General features: G+C 46.2%; 1 protein-coding gene across 4 annotated transcripts in view; it reads right to left on the bottom strand.

Moving 5' to 3' along the window:
• Ogdh (oxoglutarate (alpha-ketoglutarate) dehydrogenase (lipoamide)) overlaps positions 1–15,331 on the bottom strand; it is a 104,599-nt gene that overhangs the window by 34,215 nt on the left and 55,053 nt on the right. For all 4 annotated transcript variants that reach the window (XR_001175689.1, XM_013032962.1, XM_013032959.1 and 1 more), the window contains exons 9-17: positions 15,029–15,208; positions 12,883–13,011; positions 3,517–3,696; positions 2,875–3,027; positions 1,810–1,912; positions 1,405–1,533; positions 955–1,105; positions 589–716; positions 321–499 (exon numbers count right to left, since the gene is read on the bottom strand). Coding sequence is in view for 3 of the 4 variants with exons in the window: in XM_013032962.1 (XP_012888416.1) it covers positions 321–499; positions 589–716; positions 955–1,105; positions 1,405–1,533; positions 1,810–1,912; positions 2,875–3,027; positions 3,517–3,696; positions 12,883–13,011; positions 15,029–15,208 (1,332 nt within the window). In the remaining variant the exon portion in view is untranslated. The remainder of the gene's footprint in view (positions 1–320; positions 500–588; positions 717–954; positions 1,106–1,404; positions 1,534–1,809; positions 1,913–2,874; positions 3,028–3,516; positions 3,697–12,882; positions 13,012–15,028; positions 15,209–15,331) is intronic.

Here is a 15,331-nt window from a genome sequence, read left to right as displayed (position 1 = left end):
TACAATGCCCTCTGCTGCTTCTGCTGGAGCTGTTCTCTAGTTTGCTTTTTTTTCTGATTTTTCTTCCTATGATGTCATTCATTCAATTGCTCCCCTCCTCAACAACAAAGGGCAGGATAGGCAGAGCAGGGAAGTGAGGGAGCCCATATTCTTGGGATGCCTGAGGTCTGCATGAATACCACCTGCTATTTATCCAAGGATAGGCATGCAAGTGGCATCCAGATGGGTAGGAGGCACCATCAGAACCCTCAGGATTTGGGGCAAGGTTTCTAGGCTCTGGGTCTTTTTGGGGGTGAGGGCAGGGGAGGGCAGGAGCTCACCATGCCCTCCATGCCGTGAGGGAGCAACAGCACAATGCCATTCTGTCGCACCCACTTGGCCTGTCCTGGGCAGATGAACTGGTCAATGATGCACTGGGCCATGTTGTTGAAGTCACCAAATTGGGCCTCCCAGAGGACCAAGGCATTTGGGCTAGCCATGGCAAAGCCCAGCTCAAAGCCTATGAAAGATAGAAGAGAAAGGAAGTCATCCAGGAGACTAGGGGCAGTAGACAGTGGCAGGAGTGGGTGGGTTGGGGTGGGCACTCACCCAGCACACCGTATTCAGACAATGAGCTGTTGCACACAGTGTAGGGGGCCTGATTGGGCCAAAGGTGGTTCATGGGGATGCAGGTTCTCTTGTCCACATTCTGGTCATGGAGCACATGGTGCCGGTGGCTGAGGCAGAACAACAGGATAAACAGGAATGCAGATCTCTGCAAACTGCTGAGGATCTCTTGGCAAGTAGCAAAAGGTCCATGGCAACAACCAGGCTTCCTGCCAGATGTGGGCTGAGCCTGCCCCGTGCTTAACAGGGTATTTACACTCAGGAGAAGGGTACAACTTGACTAGACAGATACTGGGAACTCCCCACTCTTGCATCTCTGATTCTGAGGGTGAAAAATCTGAATGTTACCTGAAGGTGCCCCGCTCCACATCCTGGCCACTCAGCCGGACGTGGATGCCCTCCTTCAGTAGCGAGCCAAATGCCATATACTCTGCCAGGGCCCAGTCCACAGTCCGGTTTGTCACTAGATCCTTTCGAGTTTTCAAGATCCGGCTTAATCCTGCAGAGAAATGGAATGATCACCCAGCTACCTCATTTCCTATGCTCCAGCAACACTCTTGGCACTCTGGAGTTTCTGATTAATATAAAGTGGTGATCTCTCAGTTTTTAAACTCAGGGCTTGGGCACTGTACTTGAACTTCTTCTGCTCAAGTTTAGCACTCTGTCACTTGAGCCACAACATCTTGCTGAAGGCTGATTGTAGGAGGTGGGCCCACTAGTACATCTGGTGGGCTGGGCAGGGGAGTCATCACATGGCATGGGCTGGGCCACCATTCCTGTGGGCAAGCCTAGGGTTACCTCCATGGATGGTGAAGTTCTCCACAGGCACAGAGCTGGCCACATTCCCAATGTGGGCTAGAACGTCCTCCTCCAGGCCGGTGGAGGGGCAGGACATGCTCCTGGGCTGCCCATCCAGAGTGAAGAAGCCTACAACAGCAAGGACAAGGTGAGGCATGCCACCTGATTTGGAAGGAACGTTTAGGAACCTCACTGTCATAAACCGAACTTTGGGGAGATCCAGAGTGAGAGACGATGCAACCTGAACCGGACTCCCTTTGAGCACCTGGGGATGACCAAGCTTTACTGAAATGGTACACCATGAGCATGGAGGGGGCAGTGGGAGTTTTTTTTTTTCTGGGAAGAGGGTTCATGGTTCCATCAGATTCACAAAGGAATCTATCTGTGGTTTGTCTCCTTGCTTACCAGGCCAGGGGGAATCAAGCCAGTGCTTGATGTGCAGGATCTTCTCATCTTTGGATCTGGTGAATGCTTCCTCACAGATCTTATCGTACTTGGAGATCTCCTCCTGGGGGTGAAGCACACACACAATGGATTAGTTTGGCACACCCTGCTGTGCAGGCTCACCATATCTCTGGGCTCCCTCAGCCTTGCAGGCTTCCCATGCTCATCCACATGCACAGCACAGCTTTTCTAAGACTGGGAGAAGCCTACAACTTTCTGTTCTTTTCATACAAGACAGCACAGAGTCAGAGTTCAACTCTCACATTCTTTCCTAAGAACTGGTGCAGTTCTTGCCAAGTGTGGTGGCTCACCTAGGAGGTTGAGATCTGAAGATTGCAGTTCAAAGCCAGACTGGACAAGAAAGTCTGTGATCTTCTATCTCCAATTAACCGCCAAAACAAAGAAAAAACCAGACCTGGTGTAGTCTCAAAGTTGCCATGTGCCATGGAGGATTAGGCTCCAGAGTTGCACTTCCCGCAGCTGTTTCCATTTAATACATACGGCCTAAATGGGCTTTTCTCCTCATCTAGTCAGGACTTCTGATGCAGGTCACATGAGCCCTTTACCAATCTGGACCCTTTACTCACCTCTCACCTCCACAAGACGGGCCAAGTAAGAAATGTACTGGCCGGGCGCTGGCTCATGACTGTAATCCTAGCTCTCAGGAGACTGAGATCTGAGGATGTGAGGATCCTGCTTGGGCAGGAAAGTCTGTGAGACTCTTGTTCTCCACTATACTACCAAAACATCCAGAAGTGGAACTGTGGCTCAAGTGATAGGGTGTTAGCCTTGAGCAAAAGAAGCTCAGGGACACTGCCTATGCCCTGAGTTCAAGATCCAGGACTGGCACAAAAAAAAAAAAAAAGAAAAAAAAAAAAAGAAATTTACTGCAGAGCCATACCCAGAATACTCCCAAAACACTGCTTTAAGGTCAACCTCCTTTAAAGCATTTTGATGACTTTCACTTCGGTCTTATTGTGAGGACTGGGTGACTTTGGCCTCCCCAGCTCTGCAGCCAGGACAAACCTCATATTCAGGCTGGTTGACCACACCCTGTGACACCAGCAGCTCTGCATACTTCTGTAGCACAGGCTTCTGCTTGCGGATCTGCTTGTACATGAGTGGCTGTGTAAACATGGGCTCGTCCATTTCATTGTGGCCATTGCGCCGGTAACATACCTGGTCAGAGCAGAGCAGTAAGAGATAGGTGAGAGATCACAACTGGCCTTAAAGAAGAAACACAGGTGAGGTCCTTGCCTTATCTTGTCTACATAATGCCAACATGCCCATGTCTGTGCTGCTTCAGTTTATTTCCTCTAGAATTAAGTTCCTGTCTCCTTCCATTATGCAACAGGGTAGTTTTACCAGAGGAAAGTGATTTAGGAATATGAACCACTGACAATACAGTCCATGGCAGGACCAGAGGAGGCCCATGAATGGCCCTCTTTACCCATACAGCTCCTGGCTGGGGCGTATTCAGGGTGGGCTTGGCCAAAACATTCTGGAGCTGGAGGGTTCTCTCATGAGGCATGGTTCTTAGAAAGCTCCAAGGTGGCTCTGGTGCCAAGGGAGGGGCAAACACACGGGGTGTGTACGTGTGTGTGTGGGGGGGAGAGGGTGTAGTTGGTAAGGTGCTCTGTCTGGAGACGCACTCCCTGGAATACGCACCAGATCAACAACCACGTCCTTGTGGAAAGTGCTTCTCCACTCTGCCGCCACCTTGCACACATACATGACGGCCTCAGGGTCATCTGCGTTCACATGGAAAATGGGGGCATTCACTACACGGGCCACGTCAGTAGGGTAAGGAGAGGAGCGGGCCATCCGAGGGTCTGTGGTAAAGCCTATCTGTAAGAAACATATGGCTTGATAAGAGGGTGCCTGGACTGGCTGGCCTAGGGCCCTATGGGTGGTAGACAGTGCTAGACATGGTTGTACTTCCTGTTTGGCTACTCTAAGTATGTGTCCCAAATGGCCATTTAGACGTCTTAAAACTTAAAAGTTTTGTTTTTGTTTTTTTCTATTTTGACAAAAAAGTTTGTGTATGTTTAAAACAGAATTTGAAGAGGCAATAAATAAAATTAAAGTTACTGATAATTCTATAGAGTATAGTATAAACATTTTGATATTTTTCTTTCCATACTTCTAGCTTTTTGCTGGTTAACTGGAGAGAAGAGGCTCATAGATTTTCCTGCCTGAGCTGGCTTCAAACTGTGATCCTAAGATCCCAGCCTCCTGAGCAGCTAGAATCACAGGCATGAACCATCCATCATCCACACCAGGTCTAATTAACCTTATATGGTAATATTGAGCATCTGCTGGCTGGCTTTCATTCAAAAGATTTCTAGAAAAATTCCTTCCTTCCTTCCCTTCCTATTTATTTATTTATTATTGTGAAAATACGGTACAGAGGGGTTACAATTACATGGGCAAGATAATGAGTACATTTCTTATCAAGCATTGTAGCCTCCTCCCTTTTTTTTTTTTTTTTTTGGGTATCAGTCTTGGGGCTTGAACTCAGGGCCTGGGCACTGTCCCTGAGCTTCTTCTTCCTTTTTTTTGTCCATTGTGGGGCTTGAACTCTGGGCCTGGGCGCTGTCCCTCAACTCTTCAGCTCAAGGCTAGCACTCTACCATTTGAGCCACAGTGCCACTTCCAGCTTTTTCTGTTTATATGGTGCTAAGGAATTGAAACCAGGGCCTCATGATGCGAGGCAAGCACTCTACGACTGATCCACCTTCCCAGCCCATCCCTGAGCTTCTTTTGCTCAAAGCTAGCACTCTACCACTTGAGCCACAGTGCTACTTCTGGCTTTTCTGTTGTATGTGGTAGTGAGGAATAGAACCCACAGCTTCCTGCATGCGAGGCAAGCATTCTACCACCAAGCCACATTCCCAGCCTCTAGAATTTCTAAGTATGGTCTTTGAAAGGATCAATGAAAGGATCCATCACATCCATGCCAGGGGACCACACAGGCAGGCAGGCACAGGAGAAAAATTACTTCAAGGTTTATTAGAAGAGCCATATTTCTCCTGGAGAGAGAGCACATGGCAGTCTTCGCTATAGGTAGCAGCAGGGTCTGGGGGGATAGGAAGTAAGGTAGATGGAGTTCAGGTGGGTTTGGGTGGAGAGAAGCAGGGCCAGCTGTAATGTGGGAACTCCAGGGCAGGGAAGAGCTCAGGTTTGGGTGGAGCTGAGGATGAAAGGTGGGCTTAATGCTTACAGTCTTAAGAGAAATGAGGGCCTCAGTAAAGCTACCACTTCATCTCCTGGTATGAATCTTCCCAACCCCATCCTTCTTGACTCCTAATGAGTCAAATAGGAGAGAGAAAAGAATGTCTTAGTGGGTGGCTGGGGTTGGGCACATCAGTGGTAGAGGGCCTGCCTAGTATATACTAGGCCCTGACATTGGAATGAAAAAGAAAATATTAAAAAATTGTTCTTTAGAGAGGTCTAAGAATTCTACATTCATGTCAAAATGCTGTTACAGTATCTCTTCTCACTCTGATAAAACCACTAAGAAACATTAAAGAGCCTGAACAATATCACTTGGTACTAAACCAGTGTTACCCATCTGGTCTTCATTATTTAGGAGAAGGCCCTATGAGCTTCCGTGTCCTTGAAAACACATAGGTATATGCATACCTAATAGTTCTAAGGAGGAAGAGCCTGTTTGCCTGCTGAACAGGTCTGATTGCTGGAGATGCTTTGTCTGCAGCTGAGATCTGCTTGTGTTAATTGCTACCCACTGGCACATGCCAGGCTGTCATCCCTTTTCAGTTTTCAAACACTGCATTCTGATGCAGTCTCACTTGTATTTACCCTGAATACCTTACCAAGACCCTGCCTTGCTTTTGTTGGTCGGGGGCCTGAACTCTGGGCCTAGGCACTGTCAGCTCTTCAGCTCAAGGCTAGCGCCCTACCACTTGAGCCATAGCACCACTTCTGGCTTTTTTATGCTTAAGTGGTACTGAGGAATCGACCCCAGGGCCTCATGAATGCAAGGCAAACACTCTACCACTGAGCCACCTTCCTAGTGCCTGTAGTGTGACTTTTAAGTTAAATGTTCTACCCCTCTTTTTTTTTTTTTTGTTGGTTGTGGGGCTTGAACTCAGGGCTTGGCTGCTGTCCCTGAGCCACAGCGCCACCTCCAGTTTTTGAGTGGTTAACTGGAGGTAAGAGTCTCAAGGGGGCGCTGGAAAGGTGGCTTAGTGGTAGAGGACTTGCCTTGTATGCTCGAGGCCCTGGGTTCGATTCCTCAGCACCACGTAAGAAAAAAGCCGGAAGTGGCACTGTGGCTCAAGTGGTAGAGTGCTAGCCTTGAGCTGAAGAGCTGAGGAACAGCACCCAGGCCCAGAGTTCAGGCCCCACGACTGAACCCCCCGCCCAAAAAAAAAAGAGTCTTAAGGGGGCTTTTCTGCATGGACTGGCTTCGAACCACGATCATTAGATTTCAACCTCCTGAGTAGCTAGGATTATAGACATGAGCCACCAGCCCCTGGCAGGTTAAACATTTATATTGTAAAGGAGTATCTCAAACCAGGATCTAAGAAACTAAGGAGAAAAGATTAAATTAAACCCTAAGCAAATAGAAGTGAAAGGAATCACAAAGTTAAGAATCAAAGGCAATGGAAAGGCAAAGGAAGAAAATGCAGCATGATCATGGCTGTTCCTGAGGGAAATGCAGTGAGATCGCTGCTGTTTCTGAGAGAAAAACAAAATGAATTTACTGCAGGTCTAACCAGAAGAAATCAGAAGACGTAAATTTCCATAGTCAGGAATGAGAGGAGAGATGAGAAACCTTAGAGCCCACAGACTTTAGAAAAGGTTAGCACAAACATTATACCCCAAATTCTATAACCTAAAGGAAGCACGATTTCTTAAAAAAAAATGACCAGAAACCAGGCACTGGTGGCTCACGCTTGTAATTCTAGGTACTCAGAAAGCTGAAATCTGAGGATCGTGGTTCCAAGCCAGCCATGGGACTCTTATCTCCAACTGACCATCAGAAAACTGAACCAACGCTGTGGCTCAAGCCTGTAATGCTAGCTACTCAGGAGGCGGAGACCTGAGGATCACAGTTCAAAGCCAGCCTGGACAGGAAAGTCTGTGCAACTGTTATTCTTATTTTTTTTGGGTCAGTCTGAGGCTTGAACTCTGGGCCTGGGTGCTGTCCCTCAGCTCTCAAGGGGAGCGCTCTACCACTTGAGCCACAACACCATTTCCAGTTTTCTGGTGGAGATTAAGAGTCTCATGGCCTTTCCTGCCTGGGCTGGCTTTGAACTGTGATCCTCAGATCTCAGCCTCCGGTACTCAGCTGTGTGACTCTTCAATTAACCACCAGAAAACTGGAAGCCTTGAGCTGAAGAGCTGAGGGACTGTGCCCAGGCCCAGAGTTCAAGCTCCATGATTAAAAAAACAAAAAACAAAAAAATCAGAGCTCAGGACACCTAATTGGAATAGTCTACATTTACTAAAGAAATTGTTTATCGCCTATAAAAAGTTCCTATAGGGACTTGCACTGCTGTTGTATGGAATACATGTATTTTCCTACTGGTTCTATTAAGAACAGATAACTCTGTAGAACCAATGTAATCTCTAAAGATTACTAGGGACCTCCGGTTCTCTGGGTTTTGTTTTCTTTCTTTCCTTTCCTTTCCCTTCCTTCCTTCCTCCCTCCCTCCCTTCCTTCCTTTTTTTGTCAGTCATGGGGATTCAACTCAGGGTCTGGGCACTGTCTCTGAGCTTTTTTGCTTAAGGATAGTACTCTACCACTTTGAGCTACAGGTGCCACTTCCAGTTTTCTGAACTGAAATCATCAGGTCTCAGCCTCCTGAGTAGCTAGAATTACAGTGCCCAGCTTGAGTTTTCATTTTGCCTTGTTATAGTCCATTGAATGCCACTTGGAAACATCAACGGACACAAAGAACAGCCTAGGAAGAGTGGAACAGTGTAGACAACTGCTCAGCTCTAACCAAAGTCCACAAAGAAAAAAAAAAGCCTCACAATGTCTGCAAAGTCCTGCTGAGGCTGCCACAGGTGGTGGTTAAGTCATTAGGCTTTCCAGCCCTTTGCTGGCAAGAGGTACATCAGAGGAAGCTGCAAAGTCAGGATTGTGTGACTGCCAACAGGAGGCCCCATAAGGGAGCAAGCTGTTAGTAAGCATCCTGCTCTTCCCTAGGTACTAAAGAAATGGAGTGGGGAACTCACTCCTGGACTCACCCTCAACTTAAGATGACAAAGTGGGGCTGGGAAGGTGGCTCAGTGGTAGAGTGCTTGCCTTGCATGCATGAGGCCCTGGGTTTGATTCCTCAGCACCACATAAGCAGAAAAAGCTGGAAGTGGCGCTGTGACTCAAGTGGTAGAGAGCTAGCCTTGAGCTGAAGAGCTGAGGGACAGCGCCCAGGCCCAGAGTTCAGGCCCCATGACTGGACCAAAAAAAAAAAAAGAAAAAAAAAAAAGAAAACTGTTCTGGGGTGAACAAATGAAGCAGTGGTATTCACTAGATACTACGTTAAAACTGAACTATGCAAGTATGGGTGGGGATGGGAGGGAAACAGAGAGAGAGAGAGCAAGGGAAGGGAAGATATCTTCCTAAAACAAATTGTAATTCCTCTGTACATCAGCTTTATAATAACAATTAAAATTCAACTGTGAGAATCATGGACATGACAGAAACAAAGGTAAAAAATAGGAAACATAAAAATGAGTCAAGCTTTGGGGCTAGGAAATTGGCTCAGTGGTAGAGTGCTTGCCTTGCATGCATGAGGCCCTGGGTTTGATTCCTCAGCACCACATAAGCAGAAAAAGCTGGAAGTGGCGCTGTGACTCAAGTGGTAGAGAGCTAGCCTTGAGCTGAAGAGCTGAGGGACAGCGCCCAAGCCCAGAGTTCAGGCCCCACGACCGGCAAAAAAAAAAAAAAAAAAGATGACAAAGTGGTCACTAGTCCCCCACAGAGAAGGACTTATCAAAAAAGAAGATTCAGAATCTAAGTCACAGTGCTAAAAGTGTCTCATTTCATTTGCAAGTCACTTGCTGTACCAATAACCAGGATGATCTCAGCTTAAATGAGAAGCATCACCTGATGTCAGCAATGAGAAGACACAGATGTCAGAATTATGTGAATGTTAAAGCAGCCACCATGAAAACTGTTCTGGGGGGCTGGGAAGGTGGCTCAGTGGTAGAGCACTTGCCTTGCATGCCTGAGGCCCTGGGTTCGATTCCTCAGCACCACATAAGCAAAAAGAAAAAGCTGGAAGTGGTGCTGTGGCTCAAGTGGTAGAGCGCTAGTCTTGAGCTGAAGAGCTGAGGGACAGCGCCCAGGCCCAGAGTTCAGGCCCCATGACTGGACCAAAAAAAAAAAAAGAAAAAAAAAAAAGAAAACTGTTCTGGGGTGAACAAATGAAGCAGTGGTATTCACTAGATACTACGTTAAAACTGAACTATGCAAGTATGGGTGGGGATGGGAGGGAAACAGAGAGAGAGAGAGCAAGGGAAGGGAAGATATCTTCCTAAAACAAATTGTAATTCCTCTGTACATCAGCTTTATAATAACAATTAAAATTCAACTGTGAGAATCATGGACATGACAGAAACAAAGGTAAAAAATAGGAAACATAAAAATGAGTCAAGCTTTGGGGCTGGGAAGGTGGCTCAATGGTAGAGCGCTTGCCTTGCATGCATGAGGCCCTGGGTTCGATTCCTCAGCACCACATAAGCACAAAGAAAAAAGCTGGAAGTGGCGCTGTAGCTCAAGTGGTAGAGCAATAGCCTTGAGCTGAAGAGCTGAGGGACAGCGTTCAGGCCCCATGACCGGAACCCCCCTCCCCCCCAAAATAATGAGTCAAGCTGGGTGTGGTGGTATATGCTTGTAATTCCAGCACTTGGGAAGGTGAAACAGAAGATTACCAGTTTGAGCCAGTCTGGGCTACACTGTTAGAATCTGCCTTAAAAAAAGAAACAAGTGGACATTTTGGATTTGAAAACTAAGGAAACTATATGGAGGCATTCTAAGGAATAAGGGGGAAAAAGAGGAAAGAATGAGAAAGGATAGAAAATAGAAATGATTCAACCTGAATCGAAATAAAACACAGCTGGGGATAGTATATAGTTTGTCTTCCAAGGGTTCCTGAGCTGGGGGTGCTTGGTGTTCGGTGTGGCAATGTAAGAGACAAGTCTAAGTATGATAGGACCTACTGGGAAATGTTTGGGTCAGTGGGATGCTGTCCATGAAAGGAATGAATGTAGTTTTACATGTTAGTTCCTGCAAGAGTGAAACACTATTAGAACAAAAGAGGGGGGGGAGGAAAGAAGGACAAAGAAAGTACCCTTGATCCTGATCTTGTTTCTGGCTTCCTGTCTCACCACGTGCTCTCCTCACACTTACTTCTACCAGGATGCCATTTGCTGTGAGTTGGGCAGAACAAATGGAGCTGACCAATCTTAGATGGTCTAAAATTGTGAACTGAATAAGTTTTTTTTGTTGTTGTTTGTTGCTATATTAGAGGTTGAACTCAGGGCCTGGGTGCTTTTTCTGCTCAAGGCTAGCATTCTACCACTCAAGCCAAAGCTCCACTTCCAGCATTTTTCTACTATACTGGAGATAAGTGTCTCATGGACTTTCCTGCCTAGGCTGGCTTTGAACCTCGATCCGCAAATCTCAGCCTCCTGAGGAGCTAGGATTACAGGCATGAGCCACCAGCGCCTGGCTCTTTTTTTTTTTTTTTAAATAAACCATTTTGTTATAGCAATGGAAAACTAAAAAACAAAAATGAACAGGTTCAGGGCACTGTAAGAGTAAGTCTTAAAAGGAGGAAAGACAGGCTGGGCTGAATAATAGTCCAATATTTTAAAAAGTAAACAATTTCCACAGTTGCTAAGCATAACCTAATATTTAATATGCTGAATGATTGGAACTGGTATCCATGTAAAAAATAATGGATAAAACACTTAGAGGAAAAATCTTTGACCACAGATACCAAAAGCATAACAAAAAAACCCCCCAAATTCATTGGCCTTGATTTAAAAAAAAAAAAAAAGCTGGTGCCAATGGTTCAGGCTTATAATCCTGTCTACCTAGGAGGCTGAGACCCAAGAACCTCAGTTCAACAGGCAGAGCCAGCCTGGGTAGACAAATCTGAGACACTCCTATCTCCCATTAACTAGCACAGAGCTAGAAGTGGAGGTGTGGCTGAAGTGGTACAACACCATCTGTGATAAGAAATGGCAAAAGACAGTTTGAGGCCCTGAGGTCAAATGCCAGTATCAGCATAAAACCAGCAAAAAAATTGTAGTGATGCATAATGTCTTAGGTTTAATTCACAGGACTGCAAAGCAGTAAATAAAATCTACTGTATTTCAAAGGATACCAAACATCCCATAAGTCTGGGAAAATGTATTGTGAATCAAATAGCCGATAAAGAGCTTGTAACCAGAATAAAGAACTCCTACCAATTAATACGATAGCAGTTCAAAGCCAGCCCCAGGAAGAAGGTCCTCCATGAGACCTGGTACTGAGGAATCGAACCTAGGGTCTCATGCATGACATTCCCAATCCCATTCCGTGTGTGTGTGTGTGTGTGTGTGTGTGTGTGTGTGTGTGTGTAGGGTCTCATGCATGACATTCCCAATCCCATTCCGTGTGTGTGTCTGTGTGTGCGCGTGCCTGTGTGTTTTGCCAGTCATGGGATTTGAATTCTGAGCCTATGCACTGTCCCTGAGCTCTTCAGCTCAAGGTGAGCGCTCTACCACTTGAGCCATAGCACCACTTCCTCTCCTACCTATTTTGAAGGAAACAGTCTGGTAGGTCCTCAAAAAGTTAAATACAGGACTGGGGATGTAGCTCAATGCTACACTTACTTCCTTAGTACATAAAATTCCCAGACTCACCAAAAAACAAAATCTTAAACAGAAAGATACCATATAATCCAGTAATTCTACTTCTACATATATATCCCAGAAAAGTGAGAAATGTATGTACATACAAATGAGCTCCTTTGGATTATATGTATTAAGTCAATGTGTATGAAGTGCCTGGAAGTCTGGCTCATAACAGGCATTTAGTAAATCTTTTTTTTTTAGTGCTAGTACAGGGAGTTTGAACTTAGGGCTTAGGTACTACTATCTCTGAACTTTTGTGTACAAGGCTAGCACTCTAGCAACAGTTCTACTTATGGACTTTTTGGTGATTAACTAAAGATAAAGAGACTCGTGACTGGGGCTGGGAAGGTGGCTCAGTGGTAGAGCGCTTGCCTTGCATGCCTGAGGCCCTGGGTTTGATTCCTCAGCACCACATAAGCAAAAAGAAAAAAGCTGGAAGTGGCGCTGTGGCTCAAGTGGTAGAGTGCTAGCCTTGAGCTGAAGAGCTGAGGGACAGTGCCTAGGCCCAGAGTTCAGGCCCCACGACCAGACCTCCCCCCCCCCCCACACACACACAAAAAAGAAGAGACTCGTGACTTTCCTGCCCAGGCTGGCTTTGAACCTTGATCCTCAGTTCTTAAAGTCTCCTAAGTAGCTAGGATCAGCCACCCGCCTGGCTAAATGGCAGCCTTTACCATGGATGGACATATTCTTTGTTTTCTGTTGGTCATGAGGTTTGAACTCAGGGTCTGGGTGCTGTTCCTGAACGTTTTCGCTCAAGGCTGACATCCTACCACTTGAGCTACAGAGCTCCCACACTATTGGCTTTTGGTGGTTAACTGAAGATTGAGAGTCCCAAACCTTCCTGCCTGAGCTAGCTTTGAACTGAGATCTTCAGATCTCAGCTTCAAGTAGCTAGGATTACTCAGGGCCTGGGATCTGTCTCTGAGCCCCCTGTGCTCAAGACTAGCAGTCTACCACTTGAGTCACAGCAGTGTCACTTCTAGCCTTTTCTGTCTATGTGGTACCGAGGAATTGAACCCAGGGCTTCACAGATGCTAGGCAAGCACTAAGCTACATTCCCAGCCCCAACAACATATTTTTATAATCACAAAACAGTGAATGATGTAAATGACCAGAATACTCAGGAGGGCAACCTACTGCTTTGGGAGTTACCTGGTTGTTGACGACTACATGGACGGTGCCATGGGTTGTGTAAGACGGCAGGTCGCTGAGGTGGAAGGTCTCATACACGATACCCTGGCCAGCAAAGGCAGCATCTCCATGCAGGAGGATGGACATTACCTGCAAAGGAGACCCCAAATAGAACACATCTGGACCAACGAGCAAGTAAAGATATACGTTATATTTTGCTTTTCAAAAATTGTTAGTTTACATTCCCACCAGCAGTATAGTAGGGCTCCTTTTTCTCCACATTTCCACCTGAATTGTCTGAATTCAGAATACTAGCCAGTTTAAAACTGGAGTAAGATGGTATCTCAGTCCATTACTCTTATATTTATTAGGTGGCATTCTTCTCCAAGAAATCTACCCCCCAAATGGTTTGTATTAATATGTGCTTGTCTTTAATTAGGTTGTACATAACAGATCAACACCACCATTTCTGATGTTCTTGTTCCTGCTGGCTCCAGCATGTTCTGGGTGGCCTATTGTTCAGGTACCTCCCTGCTTTGTGGTACAGCAGCACTGAAGCTCATTGTGCTGTTCTGCCTGGCTCTGGGTCCTCCAGTGGCTGCTACCTGATATAGAATATCCTCAGTGATAGATTCTGATGGGGTATGCACATGTGTATTCAGACACGTGCACACACACACATACAGCTTATTTTGAATTCTGTGTTTATATATATATATATGCAGTACTGATACCTCTAAATTCCAACTCAATACTTTTTTCTAAGCTTCCTCTTTCCCACCTATCTGCTCTTCTTGATACATGCAATATTTACCTATTTGCTCAGTGAGCCCTGCTCCTTGGATGTCATCTATGCTTCTACCAACCCCATGCACTAGTCAATAGTCTCCAGAGAAACAGAGCCAGTGGGTTTAGGGGTGGGCAGGGTACAGCTTGACTTTAAGTTGGCATGTCCAAACTCTATAGGGCAGGGTAGGCTGAATACCCAAGGAGCAGCTGAAGATGCAGTTTGAGTGACAGCCAAGCACCTGCAGAATCTCTTTGAGAACCCCAGTCTTCTTTGCAGGTTTTGATCTATGAAGTTGAGGTGCATGTGTTGTGGAGGGTCATGTCCTTCAAAGTCCACTAGCTGAAATGTGGATCTCATCTAAAAATGACTCCACATAAACATCTAGATAGATGTCTGGCTGACAAGGTGACCTAAGCTGTTACCTTCTGCCCTCTCATGCTGTGACTCATTACTGACCTGTACTCCTAAGTTCCTATCACCATCCTGGTGTTTGCACCAGGCAAAATCCTCCTTGCCAGGAAGGGAGGATCCATGATCTGCTTTCTACAGAGAAAAATCTAAATTTTCTGAACATCCTGATTTTGGTGGACATAGAGGATGCTCACAAGTCAGAAAAGGGACAAATTGTGTAGTTTGCACAGGGACTCAGCTTTGCTAGAGAGCTTGAACTCTGGGCTTAGGCGCTATCCCTGCGCTCTTCAGCTCAAGGAGAGCACTCTACCACTTGAGCCACAGCGCCACTTCCTGTTTTCTAGTGCTTTATTGGAGATAAGAGTCTCATGGACTTTTGTTGCCTGGGCTGGCTTTGAACCGTGATCCTCAGATCTCAGACTCCTGAGTAGTTAGGATTACAAGCGTGAGCCACTGGCTCCCGGCTTCTTTTTTCTTTTTTGTCAGTCATGGGGCTTGAACTCCCTGAGCTTTTCTACTCAAGGCTAGCACTCTACAATTTTGAGCCACAGCACCACTTATAGTTTTCTGGTGGTTAATTGGAAATACGAGTCTCAGACTTTCTTGCCCTGGCTGGTTTTGAACTACAATCCTTAGAACTCAGTCTTCTGAGTAGCTAGGATTATAGGCGTGAGCTACCTGTCCCTGGGCTTTCTCTTTTTTTTCAGTGAACATGTCTTTGACAATTAATTAAGACTCTATCCACCAACAGCATGATACAAATCTACCTAGTTGGATGATTTCAGTCTAGAGAAAGCCTGTCTGTAAGCAGGATTGATCTGCTCTTTTAAATTGTCTTACAATATTTTTAAACAGCAGAAATAAATCTACAACATGCTCAGGGCATTGAGCCTCAGTAGAGTAGAGAGCTCTGTGTTGAATTCTGGGCTGAAGGGACTATCCCTCCATGCTCTGTGGGGAACTCACCTTTTTCCCTTCAGTGTCCCCACAGTAGAACTGCTCAGCTTTGGTCTTGCCCATCACCACAGGGTCAGCAGCCTCCAGGTGGGAAGGGTTTGCCACCAGGGACAGGGTGATGTTCCTGTCGGTCACACGGTTGATCCTACGGTGATACATGCCCAGGTGGTACTTCATGTCCCCGGAGCCCTGATGGTGCAAACAACAAATCTGATGGTGGCCAGGAGATGCTCAGTTTCCCACAATAACCCTTCAGATGGGATTTCTACTTCCAAGGCTCACTCTAGAAGGATGGCATAGCCTTTTCTCAAG

The sequence above is a fragment of the Dipodomys ordii genome, unplaced genomic scaffold (genome assembly GCF_000151885.1).
Source record: "Dipodomys ordii isolate 6190 unplaced genomic scaffold, Dord_2.0 Scaffold160, whole genome shotgun sequence".
NCBI lineage: Eukaryota > Metazoa > Chordata > Mammalia > Rodentia > Heteromyidae > Dipodomys > Dipodomys ordii.
The sequence above is the reverse complement of the archived record's forward strand: the minus strand, read 5'-3'. Positions and strand labels throughout refer to the sequence as shown.